The sequence below is a fragment of the Sinocyclocheilus rhinocerous genome, unplaced genomic scaffold (assembly GCF_001515625.1).
Source record: "Sinocyclocheilus rhinocerous isolate Xijiao unplaced genomic scaffold, SAMN03320098_v1.1 scaffold20, whole genome shotgun sequence".
NCBI classification, from domain to species: domain Eukaryota; kingdom Metazoa; phylum Chordata; class Actinopteri; order Cypriniformes; family Cyprinidae; genus Sinocyclocheilus; species Sinocyclocheilus rhinocerous.
This window is the reverse complement of record NW_015640468.1, coordinates 1,059,921-1,080,218: the sequence shown is the minus strand read 5'-3', so window position 1 is coordinate 1,080,218 and position 20,298 is coordinate 1,059,921. Positions and strand designations below refer to the sequence as shown.

Here is a 20,298-nt window from a genome sequence, read left to right as displayed (position 1 = left end):
AGGGTTTTTATTATTAAGGGAAAACAAAATCCAAAACTACATGGCCCTGTGTGAAAAAGTGTTTGCCCCCTAAACCTAATAACTGGTTGGGCCACCCTTAGCAGCAACAACTGCAATCAAGCGTTTGCGATAACTTGCAATGAGTCTGTTACAGCGCTGTGGAGGAATTTTGGTCCACTCATCTATGCAGAATTGTTGTAATTGCCATTAAATGCCATTGATCATTAAAATAGGGCCCAAAGTGTATCAAAGTCATCAGAATTAAGAGAAAAAATAAGAGCTGTTTCTCATAGATAATGGCTGTGATTTATTACTCATCTGCACAATTATACCCAAAATCTAACTTTCAAAGGCGTATTACTTAAGCACTCTAAGTGGTCGGCGTGCATAAGAGAGTGGGTCAGAAAGTGCTGTGTGGGTGTTGGAGAGGACTCTGAGTGATGCTGGAGGAGGAGATGTCCTTCCTTTTGAATTATTCACTCCATCACTGTAATGCATCTCCCTTCATGTTTAGAGTTCTTATTTCAAGAGTGCATTTACTCTCTACTGCTCCAGATGTGGCTGAGAGCTTGAGTTTGAAAAATGTGACCAATGGGATTCCCGCATGTGTGCTGCTCTCAGTCCAATTTAAGAATTAATCTAAAAATACTGCTAAAATGTTTCTCCTTCTGTGACCTACTTTATGTACAATTCAATTACTTTGCTCAGAACTCAGATCTCAGATCATCCAGCACAAGATAAGTGCACTGTTGTATATTGGGTGTATATTAAAGAAGGTAATGCCCGGGATTTGAAACCATCAATAATGGCCTACAAAAGCCTTCATTTATTGTTGCCATGGAGACTTGTAGGTGCATGTTGAATACATAATGCATTCTAGGATGAAAGTGTCCAATCCCAAAAGATTTTCTGTATGCTAAATAAGGTCTTATTGGTGGATTCTTTATGCCAACTGACCCTCCGTTAAACTCAGTCTCCTCAGTTAGACAAGCTTGAGAACTTCTTATAGATTTCAGTTAATAGAATAATTTTCAGTCAAAAGTGCTTATAATGTGGTCAAAATTGGTAGGATATTCATACATGGGCTGGAATGATGTGCAACTTTGCAAAGTATTTTATCAGCCGTTCTTTCTTTAAATGAAAGGTGAACTAACATGAAACAACAATAGCAATTATTTAAAGCATTTATTAATTTAGGTTATTGTTAATAAATATACTATTGTTTTTTGTTTTTTGTTTTTTTATTCATGTTTGTACACCTGTAAAGCTTGTTTCCACCACAGAATCAAAAAAGGTAATTGCGGCTTTATATCTCAAAATTCTGACTTTATTTATCGCAAGTCTGACTTTTCCTCTCAGAATTGTGAGTTAACATCTCACAATTCTGAGTGTATGTTCAATTGCCTGTTATATTTTTTTGTATTCTGTGGAGGAAACAAACTTACGTTGTACAAAATAAATTAATTATCATTAGTACATTAATTATCATGTAGAAAATTCACTTTCCTAGATAAATAACTGCTCTAAAAATGTACTGTTCTTTGTTTGTTCATGAAACCTAATTAAAGTTAACTAATTGGGCCTTTTTGTAAAGTCAAGTGAAACAAGAAAAGTCTAATTTGAGAGCAAAAACAATTGAAAACTTAAGCAAGTGAACACAGTTTGACCATTAAAGGGATAGTTCACCCAAAAATCATGCTGTCATCATTTACTCACTCTCGTGTCATTCCAAACCTGTAGGACTTTCACAAATGAAGATATTTAGAAGAATGTTGATAACCAAACAGTTTTGTTTACCATTGACTTCCATCGTATATATATATATTTTTTTTAAATATCTCCTTTTATTTTCTACAGAAGAAAGAAAGTTATACAGGTTTAGATTGACATGAGGTTAAGTAAATGATGATTTTTTTATTCTGTGTAAACTATCTCTTTAAGTTCTGAGTCTGACTGTCAGATATTTTGGGTTGCAGTGCTGCAGTGTGACTGCTCCTGTGAAGGGCATCTAATAGAAGCATATTTGGTGTGATAAACACTTCCAAAACAGAGTAAAACAATTCAGGCTGGTGGACAGCACTGTTTAAAAAAAGTAACTGCTGCATCAGGGAGCCAAAAAAAAAAAACAATAACCCATTGCCTTTTAAACCAGTTACTGATTACACACAAATTGCAAGCTAATGAAACAAAATTAACAGGGGCACATTGTTCGATGTGTAAAGCTTGGGACACGGTGACGGGCTTTGCTCCAGATGGTCATTGTGCTCAGATTTTTTTTTTGGGGGGGGATGATAATATCACATCTGCTGATGGACAGGGACAGAGAGAGAGGGGCCTAACAAGACTTCCAGACAGACCCTTAGCAGCGGCATACAATATACCACCAATTAAGTCTCCCTGACTAGATGATGGATGAATCCACAAGACAACATTAAACATCCAATGTTTTTTTTAAACATGCATGATGACATTATTACACCCACAGATTGGAGAAATGGAGAAAAAATGTCAGATTGCCAATTTAGAGCAATACATAGGAAAATAAATATATAAATAAACATTTCTATGCATTTCAGCTCAAAAGCCTGCTTATTAATCATCTGCAAATACTTAACCGAGCCTCATTTTGCATGTAACAGATCATTCAATTGTGCAAAAGAACCGCATGAATTCATAGTGCAATTAAGTTACTATCAGTTCAGCTAATTATCACGTGTTCATACAGAGTGCTGGGAGAAAGCAGCAATATAATGATCTTATGGCACATAGCCAACTGTGTGACTGAGAAACATTATTCCCACGGGACACCGAGGCCTGGCTGCTCTCCAGTACATATACTATATTCACACCAGCCACGTACAACTCTATAGACAGGTCTGATCAGTCCCTAAAAGTGTAATAACGTTTCACTATTTCCTGGCAATCACCTGTCAGAACTGTGTCAGTGATTTTAGTGTTATTTTACTGAGTTACAGTGAGTGAGTGTCATGTTCCAAAACTTTTTTAGATTTTTTAAACTTTCATGATATCAGTATAAATTTGTTGCCATTTTCGACTGTTATTTTATTTTATTTTTTTATTGTGCAACCTTTGGTGGTAAACCTCGTGACTGGTCAGTAAATTTCCCAGTATACAGGCATCAGTGACTATAATGTTGCAATCAAACACTAAAGGTGCTGTTTGCATGTGCAGTTACAGTCTCATTATTGTAATTTTCTATAGATCAATATCATCTAGATGATAGGGACACTTATTTTATATTGAAAAAAAATCTGATTCTTAACGGTGCACATGTAAGTCTATGGGAGCCATCTGGCAGTCGCAGATGTGGTAAAGTGCAGCAGTGTACGCTTTGTTTAGACTGCAGTAAATCTTCTACAGTACAACAGCCCAAACCAAGTCTCGATGCATGCATGCAGTAATGGATTGGCCATGCGTTGGATAACGTCTGCTGGTCACACTTCTCATAGGACGTCTTTGTCCCGCATAGGTTGACAAACAAGTGGAACGTGTGAGGGGAACAAAACCACACACACATACACTCTCAAAAGAGGCCCACTGTCTGTGATAAAGGTCTTTCACGGCTAATTAAAGCAGCTCGACTTTCCACCTCAATAACATCTAAGCATCTATTAGTGGCAAGCCCCTCCCGCACACACGCTCTGTCGCGGCTCCCGCTGAGCTCAGCTCAGTGACTGTATGATTAGGTCATATCATTCTCTGAGAACAATGAAACAACAGCCGAGAGCATGAAGAGCCAAAGCCGGCTGTCTAAAGTCTGCATTACCTACTCTCCAACAAACTGTAAATCATGTGTGCTACTGCTGGGTGATTACAATAGTGTCTGAACGAGCACCAGGGTTTCAAAGGTCAAAATCTGAAAATGAATCTCAAAAGATCTTCTCTAGTATAGGGCAAAGTGTCAGTTATTATATAGACATTAAATGTAATTCACAAACCATAAACTTCCAGCTAAACTCACAATAATGTAGCGAATCAGCTCATGGGGAAATATGAATAATTAATCATAACTAGTTATAATTAATTATAAATATTTAGATCCGCTGTAGATATTTACTTGACCTCTCATGGTCAACTGTCTGTCAATTCTAAGAACGTTAATTTCCTGGTTAAGGGAAATAACTTTCTTACTGTACAATTCTACAAAGAGCTTGTAGCATAAATCTGCATGATTAAGTGACTCCAGTTATGAGCAAACAATGAACAACGTCAAGTGTGATACAAGTAAGACTTTATTAACTACATAAACACTTAAACTAGTCCAACATACTACATAAACACTTAAACTAGTCTAACATACTACATAAACAATTAAACTGGTCTAACATACACATAAACACACACACACACACACACATACAGTTGGTATAGGAAAGGGTTAAAAGCTTAACGCAGTAAAGAGAAGAGAAATAAGAATATGAAACTATGGTACCATTTGATATTCAGCAGATCTACCGCCTGAAGGAAACATCAGATTCTTAGTTCAAACACACCTTTGTAAAAAGGTGCAAATGATACCTAATGTATCAATTAATAAGACTAAGTTTGAATACTTGCACGTCTCATCTGTCTGAAAGAGAGGTTTGATGTAATCTGAAGGTTCCAGTTGATCTTTGCTGAAGTTGGTTGATGAAAAAGAACCAGTTTGAGTCAGAGAATCTTGGTGAATGGAAAAGTCAAGGCCGAAGATATGTGTGTTCATTCAAAGAAAGGTTTTCCTATGAATTAATTAGTAGAAAAGTCCATTTCTACTCTGCCTCTTGCCCTGGGACATGCAGTGATTTTCCCTGCTTCGCATTCCTCTAGGCAATAAACCCAGTGATATCAGCGTTGGTTGCCATGGAACCAGAGGCCTGTTCTGCCCTCCTGAGGTGTTACGCATTTCGGGGGAAGGGTCCATAGGTCCTCATATGGCTTGTTAACTGAGGGGTGTTACAGAGTATTTGTTAAATATAGCTAACAAAATATATATTGTGTGTTTGATTGGTCCAGACGCTACAATAAAGATCATTTATTGGCATTTATGGTTTAATGAAGAAGTATCTTTAACATCCATGGAAATGTTTTTACTCTCTTAAAACATTCTTTTTCCAATATAAAGATCCTTTTTATAAATGGAAAGTTCTATTGAAGTAAATGTTCTTCATGGAACCATCAAATCCAGTAAATAACCTTTATTTTTAAGAGTGTGTAGTGGAAAAGGGTTCTTCTGATTATTAAAATGTTCTTCACACTAAGAAAAAAATATTTTATGATGCTTTTATGGCATCAATGTGGGGGGGGAAACTTTTATAACATTTATTTTAAGAGCGTAGTTGATAGATTATTCTATAGGCCAAAAGTTGAGCCGGGACGTTTCAATCTATTTGATTTAACTTTGAAAGGGATGCCATATTTTTTATTTTATTTTTAAATGTCTGTTTGCTGATATCTCACCCATTTTATATACACTTTTCATACAACAGTAAAGATATTTATCATTGTCCCACTTGATAGGGAAACGTAGCTCACTTCATTAGTTTATACACTGTTCCAAAATCACAGCTCTGCCCCAAAAGAGTGGGCCGCTTTTCAGAAATAACATTTTAAGGCATCATGTGCGCAAAAAGTAGGCAGCAATACATGTATCCGTGGATAAGGCAATTCCATAATGCACTGCGATGGAAAAATTATAATTAAATAAACATAATAAATTAATAATGATATAATATATTATTATATTTTATTTATATTAAAAAACACAAAATAATAATTTAATAAAAATAGTTTAAAACTTACTGTTTTAGTCAATTGGAGATTTCTTATTTTTACACAATAGTCATCTGGCACATATGACATCAGTCGTCGCCCGATTGAGACTGAGAACTGCATCCAACTGAAGATGTCATAAATCAAGTGGTACTACTCTGAAGTGACCAATACGGGCCTATGACATTATGCATATATGCATATCTCATTATTACACTGCTGCCCTCTCATTTTCATAATAAGATACCATATTACACAAAAACTCCTCTGGGAACTCCTAGACACTTAAATCCACATTCATAATTTAAAGAAACGTATTCAATGTGCTGTCCCGAGGGGCCACAGCGGTAGACTGGGCGACCTTTGATTCCTCACACACTTGCAAATGTGCCAGTCCATTGTCCACGGCTACAGCCTGTTTTTGCATATTGATTACACTGATCCCTCCACTAAGCACTTACAAAGAGCATCTGAAGGATCAATACCATGCCTTCTGCTGCCGTCTTGCCAAATCAAACTTCACCCCTAAAATTGCATCTTGTCGGGGTGCAATGAAATGAATACTCAGAAGGGACGTGGGGTGACAAAACCATACTAAGGCCTTTTAAAAAAAGCATTTTTCCCCCTCAAGATAAGCGCTTAAAATGTTTTGCTAATCTAATGTTCTCTCTAAACAACACAACTCTTCCAACCTTGCTGTTTTGGAGAAAGGGATGCATCCGCAGAGTTGAGATAGAGTTTCACAGCCAGATTGATTATCTGAAAGTCTGCCTTCTTTGTTCTGGTCCCCACGGTGCTGAATTTGCGCTTCAGATGAATGTACACAGATGCAAAAACTTGGGTGCAGAGCAATAGTAGTGGTTTTTAATGACATTTTGAGTTTACTCTTAGATATTTTTATCGTTTTCAGAGACAGTTATGTGACGACTTTAGAAAAAGAGTTTAAAACAATTGTTGGGGAAAAAAGTGCTTATGATAATTTCTTTAAAGTCCTTGAATAGAATGCAAATAAGCCTAACAAATGGACTTTAAAACAAATGTTCTGAATTGAATTTATATTGTACAAATCTATAATTAACATTTTGAAGTGAACATTTTTTTTCCTCATTTTCAAGTAAAAAACATTCTTAAAACAAGATAAATTTGCAAATATTGTAAATATTAAGACCTATTTTCAGGAATTATACCTTATAATGTTCACTTTTCTTACTCCAAACCTGTATAGATAGATAGATTTCAAAATTTGAAGCAAAATCTGACTTTAGCTTTGTGAAAACATATCCAAGTGAAACAAAAACAGCAGACGGGCTGCATAAGAGCACAAATTCACTCTCTGACAGTAGGTGGCGCTTATGGAACAGCAGCAACATAACGTTTTCTTGGTTACTGCTGTAAGCAAAGTAGCGCTGCACTTATAAATACTACTTTAAGTAAGGGATAATGCATTAGCTGTGCATTATCTCGCATATACCATGGTTATTTGCCAGCAGTGACAAGTTAAAGTTGTTAATGATGTTTGCAGCGCAAAATTTACTGGAAGGGCAAAAATGACGCTTATTTTCGCAAGTTAAGGCTCATTAGCTCTAGCATTCTGCCCACTTCAAATCAGACAGATTTAATTTTAGATTAAATAGTGCGGTAATATCATATGTATTTGAATGAATAAATTATAACATTTATTTGTGAAGCTGTGAGTTTAGTTACTTCAAAAACAGCGATTTTACCCCCTGCTATTATAAATCCCTTAATCCTACGCCATACCTAAACTCAACAACTACCTTATTAACTATTAATAAGCAGCAAATTAGGAGTTTATTGAGGCAAGCTGCTATCAATAGTTAGTTAATAGTGAGAACTGGTCCCCAAACTAAAGTGTGACCAAACCTTTTATTAACTTGCACATGAAGTAAAGAAATCAGATCTTGTTTTAAGGTAGTTTATATATGTTTCTGGAAAACAAAAACAAAAAATACTGATTATGACAGTGTTTCTACAATAGTCCGCAGCACTGACTACTTCCAAGCCGAAGGACCACTTAATTGTGTTTGACTACTTCAATAAGAAAGTATCAAGAGGGTCACTTAAACATGTGTTCAAATGCTTTTTAAGGCTATTAAAATATTTGCCTGCTTTGGCATTTTAATGTTGATTTATACAAACAGAAACATCTGCACAAAAAGACACCTCATGCACTTTATGGCAGCACACTTCTTTTTGAGAGGTAGTTAGAGTGTCATTTATTTTATTGTGTAAAAGTAGCACTCAGCCTAAATAAATGTTCAAGCTCACTGAACCTCACACAAAACAGGCACACTTCAGTGGACAAAGACACAGACGGAAGGAGGGAACATCAAGCTCTTCTTTCTTTCTTTTCCTGGAGGGGTGTTTGGTCAGAGTGGGTGCAGGGCAGTTTGGAGAGGAGGGGAGGGCAGCAAAGGGAGCCAACTGGGAGAAGTGTGTGTGTGTGTTTGAATAGAAAACAGTAAAAGATAACAATAAAAAATGAGTGAAAGTCACAAAACGTGCATTTTTTGTGTGTATTAGGATTATGTTAATGTGTTAGGGTGTATGTGTATGTGTACGACGCGAAAGAGCGGGAGAGAAAGTGAGTGTGACAGAGGGGGGCACGCAGCTCATTGTAAGCAGCAGTGAGTTAATCTCTTTAGTGGCACACGTCTTATGTAAAGAGGTGTAATGGTCTCTGCCCCAAGGGACCTCAGGGGACACTGGGGTCCCGTCTCCCAGCAACATTTGCATGTCGGTTATTCCAAAAAAAGATATGAGGGGGAAAGAAACTGGTGAATGGTTATAAGATCCACCCCCTTTGCATGGTAGACTCTTGTCTACAGGCAGACTATAGAGTATTCTGTGGTTCACTCAAGGACAAACACATTCTGACTTGCCACGGAGAGCATGCGAAAGAGATTTGATTCAGATTGGACAAACACAGTGTCTGTGGATTTATCTGTTTGAAGAGTAAGTGTCATTTTGTCATCTATTTTATACTAGTAAGCCTTTGAACTTGATAGTAATAGCGGAGTAAAAAGAGGTGATTTTGGGTTACTGATGCCAGACAGACATTGAGATGGTCCAACTGAGATTGTTTACCTGGAGCACATGGTCTGTGCATGCGTCAAAGCACAATGCAATGTCCGACTTGAATTTTGCTGACTGTTTTGTACCTTTTATATGAACAAATAATGTAATAACACAAAAATAATATGCAGTGCATACAGCTTGCTTCTCATGAATGTTCATTTTTGTTATTATTTGAACTCATCACAGAAAATAGGGAGTTATTTTAAATGGGATTCATTGCATTTTTAATATATGACAACTATGTACTATGTGTTGTAACAGAACATTTGAATCGATAATAAAATCCAGCATTGTGATTAATTTGCAGTGCTGCATAAAAGAAGATTATTAGCATTACATTACTGCTTGGCATGCCTCGAGGAAAAAATATGTGTGACTATCTTAAACAAAGACATTGATGAGATCGCTTTTCATTGGAAGGGACTGCCAAAGGGCTGCCTAAAGCCATTAAGTCCTTCTGCTGAAACAGATGTGTTTATTTATAAGAATGCAAAAGTAGTATTGAATAATCATATTTAATTAATGCACATGCGGAATAAAAACCACATGAATGATAATTGAGTTGTTTGTGAAATATCATCCTTCTGGCGATGATAACAGAGTATAAACAGTTGAGTCAGTGTTTAAGAGGTCATTAATATATAACCCTATGTCCGTTTTATTCGAGTTTGAAACAGCATGCAACAGCGAAACTTATGGAATAGGGAGAGATTAGACACAGACACAGATGTGGTTGCATATATGGTTTTCTAATCTAAAAGCAGCTGCAAGGCAGCAAAGTTACAACAAAATAACATAAAAAGAAAATTTCTTTGGAATGCATGAATTCATAATGTGATATTAAACAGCAGGCATATTTGCTGTGTTCTTTCTAGCTAATAAGCCTTTAACATATCAGCCATCACAATTAGGCCAGTTATACAAAGCCACGTGTGATGATCATGGCAGGTCTTTTGTTCATAAAGCCCCTCGCTATCTGCTCTGAAAGACAGATGGGAGGTATGATGTGTTGATTATGGATGTGTAATATATGCTTTAGAATCATATGAATCATAAAAGAAGATTGAGTAGCTGGTGACAGACCCTTGGTACTCTTGTACTTTTATCAGGTGACTGACAGGTCCCATCTCCTAGTGGGCTTCCATGATTACAATATTATGCCCAACATATGAAACCTTATATATGTACGCTAATATGTGCTGTAAGTTAGCTCATAAGCAAGTTGGAACTTGTTTGTTTTTGATTTTTTCTAAATAATGCTTGTTTGATGTAATGAAATATGCAAAAACGTTAAGTATGTTTACATGCACCACTATGTTCGAGCTAAAGTCTGTCCAATTATACAGTACATAGCAAATCAGATATTTTTAAAAGGATTACATATTTAATATAAATTTGAAAGATCAAATAAACAATGCACAAGAGGCCAAATGTAACTTCACAAAAATTGGACTGGTATGTTGGACTGGACTGATTTTTTACATGATTTTTTAAAAAGATGTTATTTTAGTCAGGCAGAAATTAAACTCAAAGTGCATGTAAACATACTCATTGTATTTTGGTAGCCTGACAAGAAGGAAAAAAAAGTAATTGGCAGGTCTTTTGACCTACTGACCAAGTATATGAATAGATGTTTAACCTAGTCACACTAATTTCAGGTTTGCATTTGCCTTTGTTTGTCAAAGAGGAGGGTGTTTTGGTACTTGTTCAAAGCGTGCATTTAGTATGGTCTCCATATTGTAAATCAGGATATTCAGGGTAACTGCCATTAGGTCTACCCCTATCGTATCGCATGTAGGCAAAGAGCCAACAAAACTTACTGTAGTTCCTGTTTGCTGACCTAGTGAACATTAAGTAAAGTAAACATTAAGACAAATTCTGCATAGACTCTGGTGCTATACTGCTCTAATGACAACAGGAGACATCTCACTACATTTCTTAAAATCCATGTCTTACCAGGTTTCCCAAATGAGAATAAGAAGGATCTCCACACAAGGCTATGAGTCCGTCAGACCTTCCTCCATCATTAAAATTCTGTAATTACACACCTGCCACCACAAAGACCACCACCTGCTTTCTCCAGATGTCCCAGGAAACATGGGTAGTGTCAGCAGTTTGATATCAGGCCATAGCTTCCACAGAAAACACTGCAAAGGCTCTGAAAACAAACTCAAAAAGGGGCTTCAGTCTAAGAAAACAGGCCGTAGCTTGGATGGCCTTCTGAAGTATGGCTTCACTCAGGATCATTGCAGCACCAACAACAACTCAAAAGTCAGCTATCATTCAGGCAAAAACAACGACTTCTTTTACATCAAGGTCAGCAACAAGCCCCAAACTGCTAACATTAATACAGCTGAAGACAGTCAAGGAAGAACAACTGAGATGGACAATGAGGTGGACAGGAGAGGAGGGCCACCAGAATTAGTTTCGCTGTCTGGAAAACTAGAAAAGGTAACAGAACTAGAGTAAGCTAGAGAATAAGCAAGGTTTGAACTATTTTTATATTTTATTGCCAAAATAACAACATCGTCAAGAGTTTAATTTCTCCACTGCCTATATTATTGTGTATTATTATGGTAGTATTTCACTCCTATAAAAACTCAAAGCAAAATGTCTGTTTAGGAAGCATGTTCAGTCCACATTCAAGCAGCCAAACCCAAAAGATGGCCCATCCCCCAGACATTGTTATCACACAAAATCAAACAACAGTCAAGTATAGTTGATGTTAAGTAATCCCCACCAGCCCCTGACACTTTCACCAAGAGCTTAGCGGTGTCTGCTCCATTTAATTAAACCTCCAGATTGACGAGGTAAGAATGCCTTGATCTCTCCAGAGATTCGGTCCAATGGCGGTGTGGCACTTGCAAGCAGGCAAGCACCTCTTTCCCTGAACTGCCTAATTTATGAAGAATCTAGCTAGGAAAATGAGCCCAGTTTTACTAGGTCAGGAAGTTAATGCTAAACCATGGGGTAAACATGCTACCATCGGTAAGAGGAAATGACTGGGAAAATAGGAGAGGAATAAGAAATAAGGAAAGGGTTGTCTTGAGATTGTCTTGTGGATCAATCATTTATGCAAAATGTTTTGTTGTAATGTCCTGGCAGTTATGAGAGTAATTACTTTGAGAGCATCTGATCAATAGGTTTTAAGATGGAGAGTGTCCTGCCATAAAGTGAATGATCAATTGGTTGCAGTGCACTTCAAATCCCAAAAACACTGATCTATCTTTTTCTGTCTTCTCTCTTTAGAGTATAGAGAATGTTTTAATTCGACCCACTGCCTTCAAACCAGTTCTTCCTCGAAGCACCAGTTCCTCGGTGGAGACTCATAACAACTTGAGCACTATCCTTGGCAAGAGAATTAGTCCTATAGACAGGCTAAAAGATCTTCAGGACTCCAAACTGGAGACAAATTCTGGTACCTTCTCTGACTCTGGAAGGAACTCTATGTCCAGCCTGCCCACTCACAGCATCAGTGGCAGCAGCCAGATGGACAACCTAAGCACTTCAACTAACCACATGGCACGCCATGGATGCCTTGCCCAAAACATGGACACATCTCAGAAACCACAGGGGGGGGTAGCAGGGATGAATGGAAACTCTGGAACCAGTTGGATGTGTAGTGGGACTAATGGTGGAAACAGTTGGGCCAGTGGATTTAGTGAAACAAACAGTGAGTCGACAAATGGCAATACAAGATCCATTGGTGTCCTAAGTGAAAGTGTGGCAGCAGCAATAAGTCTGAACAGAGAAATAACTGCTGCAGCACTGACGGTTTCATCCAGTGAGCCAAAGATGGATTTCTCTAGAAACCAAGAGCTGCTTCTGGAACAGAGATTTACAATTTCAGAGCAAATCCCAACAAAACCATCATCTTCTGGGGGCTGTGTCCGATCACCAATTTCAATGGATGAATCACTGATACAGCAGCTGGAGCAGAAACTTCTAGAACGTGAAACCGAGCTGGCAGAGTTACAAACAAGCCTTGAGGAGAAGGAGACAGACACATGTCATCTATTTGAGGAGAAGCAACGCTACTGTGCTGAGGAGATGGAGGGGTTGAAACAACACTGTTCTACAAAACTCCGTCAAGTAAGTTGCTTACAATATTCATAGGTTTGAAGAGGTGAACATATAGTTTAGTGTGACTCCAAAACCAATAAGAGTACCTTATCTTACCTTGATGGTCAACCAAATACGCTATTCAAATTTATCCAGGCAGATCTTAATGATGGTTTGTGTAACCTGCAGGTGTCTCAGAGGGCTTTGAGAGCCCAACAGTTATTACAGCTTCAGGTGATACAACTTCAACAGGACAAGGAACGTCTGCAGGAGGAGGTGGACCAGCTTAATCATGACCGGGACACTGCAGAAAGCCGACTCCGAATCTATGAGAGCCAGAAAAACCTAGCACCCACTCTAGAAGAGACTCAGTGGGAGGTCAGTCTATAAAACTTTATTGTTGTATAATGACAAATGTGGATGCAATGAAAATCTATGTGTTCTGTGTTTGATAAAGAGGTCAATTTAAAAGATGAACAGCTGGGATAATTGGGATCAAAATTGTTACAAAAACTACTTAACACATTCATCATTTTTGTTATTTTTGTAGGTGTGCCAGAAGTCAGGTGAGATTTCTCTGCTAAAGCAGCAATTTAGGGACTCCCAGGCCGATGTTGGAAACAAACTCAGTGAGATTGTCAGTCTCAAAGCCTCTCTGAAGGAGTCCAGATGTAAGATGGAAGAACTGGAAAAGAAGATCAAGGAGTATGAGGAAGCACTTCACCAGCGAAGCGCTGAGGTTGAGGTCAGTGTTCATTGATATTAGATTAACTTGCGGTTGCTACTGCATGACGTACCATCAAATGTGACTGACTTTGATATCTCTTTTGAAAAAGGTGTCTAAGAATGAGTTTCAAAGAAAGAAGAATGAAGCCGACCTTCTCAGGGAGAAGGTGAACTTGCTGGAAATGGACATCAAGAACATGAAGCAGGACTTAGCAATGGCCAAAGAGGAGCAACAGCAGCTAATGACCATGAGAGCCAAAGTTGAGGAACAACAGCTGCAACTGCAGATAAGCCAAGCCCGGATGGAGGCTTTTGGGACTGGTCAAGCCAAATCGAAAGCCCAGGATGGAACAAGTGCCAGTAAAACACTGAATCATAATGGAGGGACTGCAAACTTGGATGCCCTACAGAAGGAAGTAGAGAGGCTGAGAGGGGAACTGAAGGAAGAGAAGCAAAAGAAAAATAAGATGATGAATAGCTTCCAGCAGGAGAGACAAACATGGAATAAAGAGAAAGACAAAGTAATCAGATACCAAAAGCAGTTGCAGTACAATTACCTACAGATGTACAGAAAGAACAAGGGCCTGGAGAAGATTCTGAGGGAGCTAACGGCTGAGATGGACAGTCGGACAGAGATGGACATGGACAGCCATAGCTCTGACCTGAACTTTGAAAAAATTGTAGCCACAGAGATATGAGGTCATAGAGGATGAATGTTTTAACAATTAACCGAATGGTTTTAAAATGGTGAATGTACTAGTGGGGCATTACACAAAATTTATCGGGAAGAAACATGATGTCACAGGAGATTTTAAGATATCAGGAGATGCTCGAAACTCAAGACAATAGCATCACTTGTACATACCACTAAAAGCTTTTCTCCTTTTAGATCTACTACTTAAATTAAAATCTTAGGATGTCAGCCATGTGCATTTATGATTAAGTTCCTATTAAAGGTGCAGTAAGCAATTTTGTTTAATAAAATGACACTCTTACTTGACACATTTCACTGAATTAGTGTTCCTAAACCATCACATCTGTCTCTGTGGCAGCCGTATATTCTGTAAACTTCAAATAATTGACCACGGTCAGATTCTTTTGTTTAGCTATTTTAGCATTTTCTGCCTGTCAGTCGTTTTGTGCATTCATAGGGCAGCCAGTGAATAGGAAGCAGGTGTCTAGGAGTGTGGCAGTTGAATACTTGAATAATTTAACTTAATTCAAGTTAAGCACCATATTAAGTTTCATAAGCAGTTGACAGTTGTTGGTTTGTCATGCAAGGATTCCATTTTGCTAGCATTTAGATTTTAACAACCATGGCAACAATGAGATGTGCTACTGTTTTCCTGCTAATCTCTGATTACAATGGTAAGAGTTATGGAAAGTGTGTGCAAGTCTAATTTAGAGATTAATTCATGCAGAAGTTCTAGAACGGCTAACATTGCTTACAGCCTTTAATCTGTGCACATCCAACCAAATGCTTTACCTCCCACTAATCCAAACAATCCAGTGCTTCTTGCCTTAACCTCAAGCAGTTGTACAGTCTCACTACAGGGTGGAAAAGTTATATGAATGTTTTGTTTGCTGTAATTGCTAGTTTTGCACGCTCTCTTTCTTTTTATATGACATGAATCTTTATCACCAGTGTCTTGGCAGACAGGCTCATAGAGACTCTGTGTACAGTGAGACGATATCATGTTGAATGCAAATGCACAGTTCACAAATGTCCAGATACATATTTCATTGTTAATCTAAAGTATTTCATAATTCCTTCACAGCTTTTTAACTGAGCACTTGTGCTACCAGTACTAGAATATCAACTTTGAAGCCTAGACATTGTACAGTTTCTGTTGGAATTTTAAAAGTATGGTCAAGTCACTTTCACTCGCAGACACAGATTTGTGTAGGACAACAAGGGTTAATTAAAACAACAAATTTGTACTATAGGAAAAGATCATTTTGAAATGTAACTTATGATTTACTCACTCTTTTGTACCAAAATATAATACTCTCTCTAGTTTATTTTTTCTTCTTTAAAATTTTTATTTTTTTTTGTTTACTGCCAAGCTCCAAAAACACAAAAGTTGTTCACTCAGATATTCCTTCTCAGGGCTTGCAAAATTTCAAAGTCCCTGGTAGCCATTCGGGCAGGTACCCTTCAAATTTTGGTAGCCCGAAAATTAATTTAACTAGCCCAAATAAAACAGTGAGTGGATATCCGGGGCTTAGCCCAGAAACATTAATGCATGTATCAGAATACACGGGATACACTTCAAATAAAATAGGCTATGCTAAAAGTTACATTGTAAATTGATTTACAGTAGTGAGGAAATACAGTAGTGACTGTATATTTTCCCATAATCCTTTGCGGTTTACAGTAAAATACTGTATACACATTTTACAGTATCTTACTGTACATATTACAGTATAATACTGTTCAAATTACAAAAATCTGTTACAGTGTGGTTGTGGGGTGTAAGGCTGTCTCTAGATGCATTTGAATGCATGTATGTGTTGTATATTTCTTATTTATTTTAATTAAATAAATTAAGATTTTTTCTGAATACTGTTTCAGTTGGTTCTCAATTAGTTATTTTATAGTTCATTGAGTGACATATGGGACAACACCTAAACAATATTCAAAATCATTGTTGGTAAAGGCAATGACGGTGATGACATATCTGCAACACAGGTGAGTAAGTCAGACAAGACAAATAACCTTCTTTGTTGTATTTTTTGCATTTGATCCTGTCCTTAGCATTATCGTGCTACCAGAGAGAATACAGGGAAATGTAATTATGTTGTATTATATCATGAAGCAGATAATGAAGTAGGAATTTCTAGCCATTTTTAGCACTATTCATCATCAACACTACACAAAATAAGTATGAAAATAAATTGTATATGTGTGTGTGTGTGTGTGTGTGCGCGCGTTTTTGTGACAAATGAGGACATAAATTTGTATAATGACAAGGGTATGACATAGGTATTACAAGGAGAAGGTGACTTTTCAGGACATTACCCCATGTCCCCACTTTTCAAAACGCATATAAATCACACAGAATGGAGTGTATTGAAAATCTGAAATAGCACAAAGTTTCCTGTGAGGGGTAGGTTTAGGGGTAGGGTTGGTGTAGGGCAATAGAATATACGGTCTGTACAGTAGAAAAACTATTACACCTATGGGATGTAAAATAATGTTCTTTTTAGCAGCATCATATGACCCCTTTAATTTACAGAGAAAAGAAGGTCCGGGAAAAATCTGTAGGTGAAAAAATCTCTATAAAAGTGCATTTTTCTTTTTTTTGTACTTGTTACTTTGCACTTTTTGTTAGAAAATGTTTATTTCATATTTATTCAAGTTTTTTAAGGTATCTAATATTTTGATACTTAATTTCCATGATCTAAATATTCTTAAAAATTAAAAGTTTGTTGTCATTTGGAAGTGTGTAGGCCTTCTTGCATTATTATGCTGTTACATTATGATTATATATTCAATGGCATAAAATGGGTCTTTAAAATGACAATAATATCACTTATCGCAATTATTTCTGGGGCAATATATCGCACAACAAAAAGTTGTTATCGTGACAGGCCTAGATATCCCCACTCTTTACATAAACAAACCTGTGTGTGTGTGTGTGTGTGTGTATATATATATAAAATGATTATTATGAGATTTTTGTCTAATGCCTACAGCTTGTCCTTTGATTAAATAGCTAAATCAGGGTATAAAGGTTTAATAGATATTGTAGAGTCGCCCTCTTGTGACACACTTCTGTTATTACACAGGCCCCGTCTGAAAACCTTATTTTAAAAAATGTACTTTTTTGCTCCATCTCCTCCAAAGTGCTGTTCAGCATTTGTCCTCTGTCTGATTCATGGCAAGAGACACGATGAAAGCACAAGATTTGTTGTATTTGACGCAGCTACAATTCTGCCCACTGCAGTAAGTATTAGTGTAAAGCTCTTTGAGTACAACCAATGGCCAAAATCAAAGAAGAAATGCCAAGATGAGCCAAACATCCTTTTTTATCTCATTCGCTGACTTAAGTCTTTATCTGCATAAATATGATTAAATTAGATAAATAAACACATAAACAAATTGGTTTCTCTGAAAGGATTGCTTACCGTTGATTTGGAGGCGTTTCCTCTCCCGTCCCGTTCCTCCGCGTGGATCTCATGTTTATTGTCCTCTTTTCAGCTGTCAAGCGAAAGCCTGCCAAACATGCCGCCAAATCAAAGACAGGAAGCTTTCAAATATTGCTTCCTCTTCTGTAAATTGTCAAAATACAAGTAGCCTACAATCATGACTTTTATGAATTATCTCTCCCGTAACCGACTGAGAAAAAAAATATATGTAAGATACAATAATGTAACAATGAAAAATGCTCCAAAAATGCATTATTATTATTATTATAGGTTTTATTTGCTTAATTTTCTTCTTCTTCTTCTTATTATTATTATTATTATCATCATCATTATTATAGGTATTTGCTTAAATTTACTGACAAGGTACATTGTGTAGCCTATATTAGTGTATTTTAAGTGGTTGTTTAAGATTTGTATTTATAGTATTTTGTATTTCTAGGGTTAGTGTAGTTTCATAAGTGCTCATGTTTAGTTTGTAAGTAACATGTTTATCAATGTTGAAAGTGTTTTTGTACCAAAGGTGAAAATATTTTAGTATTTTTATTATTATTTAGTTATATTATTATTATTATTATTATTATTTAGTCCATTAAGATGTCATTTAGTTCTTTTCATTCAGGTGTTTCTTCCAGTTCTAACTATTCCACTAGAGGGAGCACTAATCCACTCACATTCTGTGAACAACTCTGTGAAATCTGTCTCTCTATCACACACACACCATTTCAGGCAACTGAAAGAGCAAACCTTTCAGAAGTATATGTCAGAACTAATCGTATAAGTGTGGCTTTTGACGAATATACAAGCAATGCTTGCACAAATGCTTCATGAATTTCAACAACAGCATCTCATTGCTGCCTTCTAGTGGAAGAGAGGATAGAAACAAAGAAGGGATCCCCTCTACAGTATGAAAATACACTAGCCTATATTAAAGTATTTATATGCTTTATAAGATGCTTAGAATGCAAATAACCATTTCTGATGTACAGAGTTATAGGCTACTTGATTTTATTTAGCTAATGTGGAAGGGACAATGCAACATTTAGCTAATCTAACTGCGTATTTTATTTTTTTTATTTATTTATTTCACAAACTTTATTTTTGGATCAACCTATAATGTCAGGACCCCCTAACTTTCAGACCTTCTTTTGAAGACCCCTGATTTAAACGTACATTCCATTTTAAGTTCAACAAACATTTAGAACACTATTTTTTATTGACTAATATAATAATATTGTTTGCATAGGTTATATTTTTATCTTTATGCAAAGAAATTCACAGCTAGGCCTATATTATACTTATATGGTGTACAGTAGTGTCTTTTGATACACACAGAGAACAGCACTGTTCAGAGCTACAGTGCACTATGTATTTAAAGCAGTACTGTGGCTCATACAAGTCCTCCTCTGTACACTAGGCTACCATGTGGTTAAGCATGCTAGAGAGGTTGGGTAATCCTGTAGTGATCGGTGATGGGGTCACATGTTGAGGTGTGTGTGTGCTGTAGAGAGAGATTAGCCATTGCTGGCACTAATTAAATACTTAAGCCATAAGCAGTGAACATGCTGACTAAAACCTCAGCAACACTTTGAGATTCCATGAAGAAAACAGCATCACAATAGCTATGGAATCATATCCCATACAAATATTAACACTGATTTATTTGTATATTACATAAATTCATGTGGGTGGGAGAATAAGAGAATTCCCAACAAAGTATTTGCATGTATTAAACCTCTCCAAATAACAAACAAGCATTATCATTTTAAATCATTATCATTATTATTAAATACAATAAATCCAAGCAGCAAACAAGGCATTGACAGGGAAGAATATATAGCCCGTATAATCATTTAGTTAATTACCCTCATTGTGTTCACCTGTCTGCCCCTCGTTATCTGCCCTATAAGTTCCTGTCTCTTGTAATCTAGTATTGTCGGTTATTGTGAATGTTACCTCGAGTGTGTGTGTGTGTCTCATCTACCCGAATCTGCCTTGTTGTCTCTACATTAAATGTCCTCGTCATCCTGCCAGCCTCCACACACCTGGACCGTGACAAAATGCCACAAAACTTGGAGCAACTTTAAGAAATCTACATTGTTCTAAATAAATTAACCATTCATTTATATAATTTACCATTCATACGATCTGTCCCAAAAGCACTTAACAATAATTTAATTCGAAAAGATGTTCTTAAAATTAAAAATCTTTTGATAAAATACTCACAAAACGTATCCAAACATTACTTATCCAAATTAAACATTATTCTTTAACATTTTTAACATAATGTGTAAGCTGCTCTTTTCCATACATTGAAGATGAATGTTGACCACAGTTACCAAGCAAGTTTTTCAAAGCAAAACTTTCATTGAATAACAATGTACATTCAGTCTCTTACACAAAACTATCTTTTGACTTCAGAAGACCTGGAATGTATAGTGTTAAAGTTGATATGAGTTGATATATGATTTTTATTTTTTCAATAATGCATTT

At 36.7% G+C, this 20,298-nt stretch overlaps 1 protein-coding gene across 2 annotated transcripts in view; it reads left to right on the top strand.

Annotated features, from left to right (window-relative positions):
* Positions 1-14,354, top strand: part of LOC107753115 (leucine zipper putative tumor suppressor 1-like) — a 23,478-nt gene extending 9,124 nt beyond the window's left edge. The window contains exons 1-6 of one of the 2 annotated variants that reach the window (XM_016569228.1): positions 8,652-8,745; positions 10,828-11,319; positions 12,118-12,960; positions 13,120-13,308; positions 13,481-13,675; positions 13,767-14,354. In XM_016569228.1, the coding sequence (XP_016424714.1) occupies positions 10,966-11,319; positions 12,118-12,960; positions 13,120-13,308; positions 13,481-13,675; positions 13,767-14,354 (2,169 nt within the window). In that variant the 5' untranslated portion in view covers positions 8,652-8,745; positions 10,828-10,965. Of the gene's footprint in view, positions 1-8,651; positions 8,746-10,827; positions 11,320-12,117; positions 12,961-13,119; positions 13,309-13,480; positions 13,676-13,766 lie in introns of those variants that run through there. The other variant, XM_016569227.1, reaches the window with a different exon arrangement.
* The last annotated feature ends 5,944 nt before the right edge of the window (positions 14,355-20,298 follow it).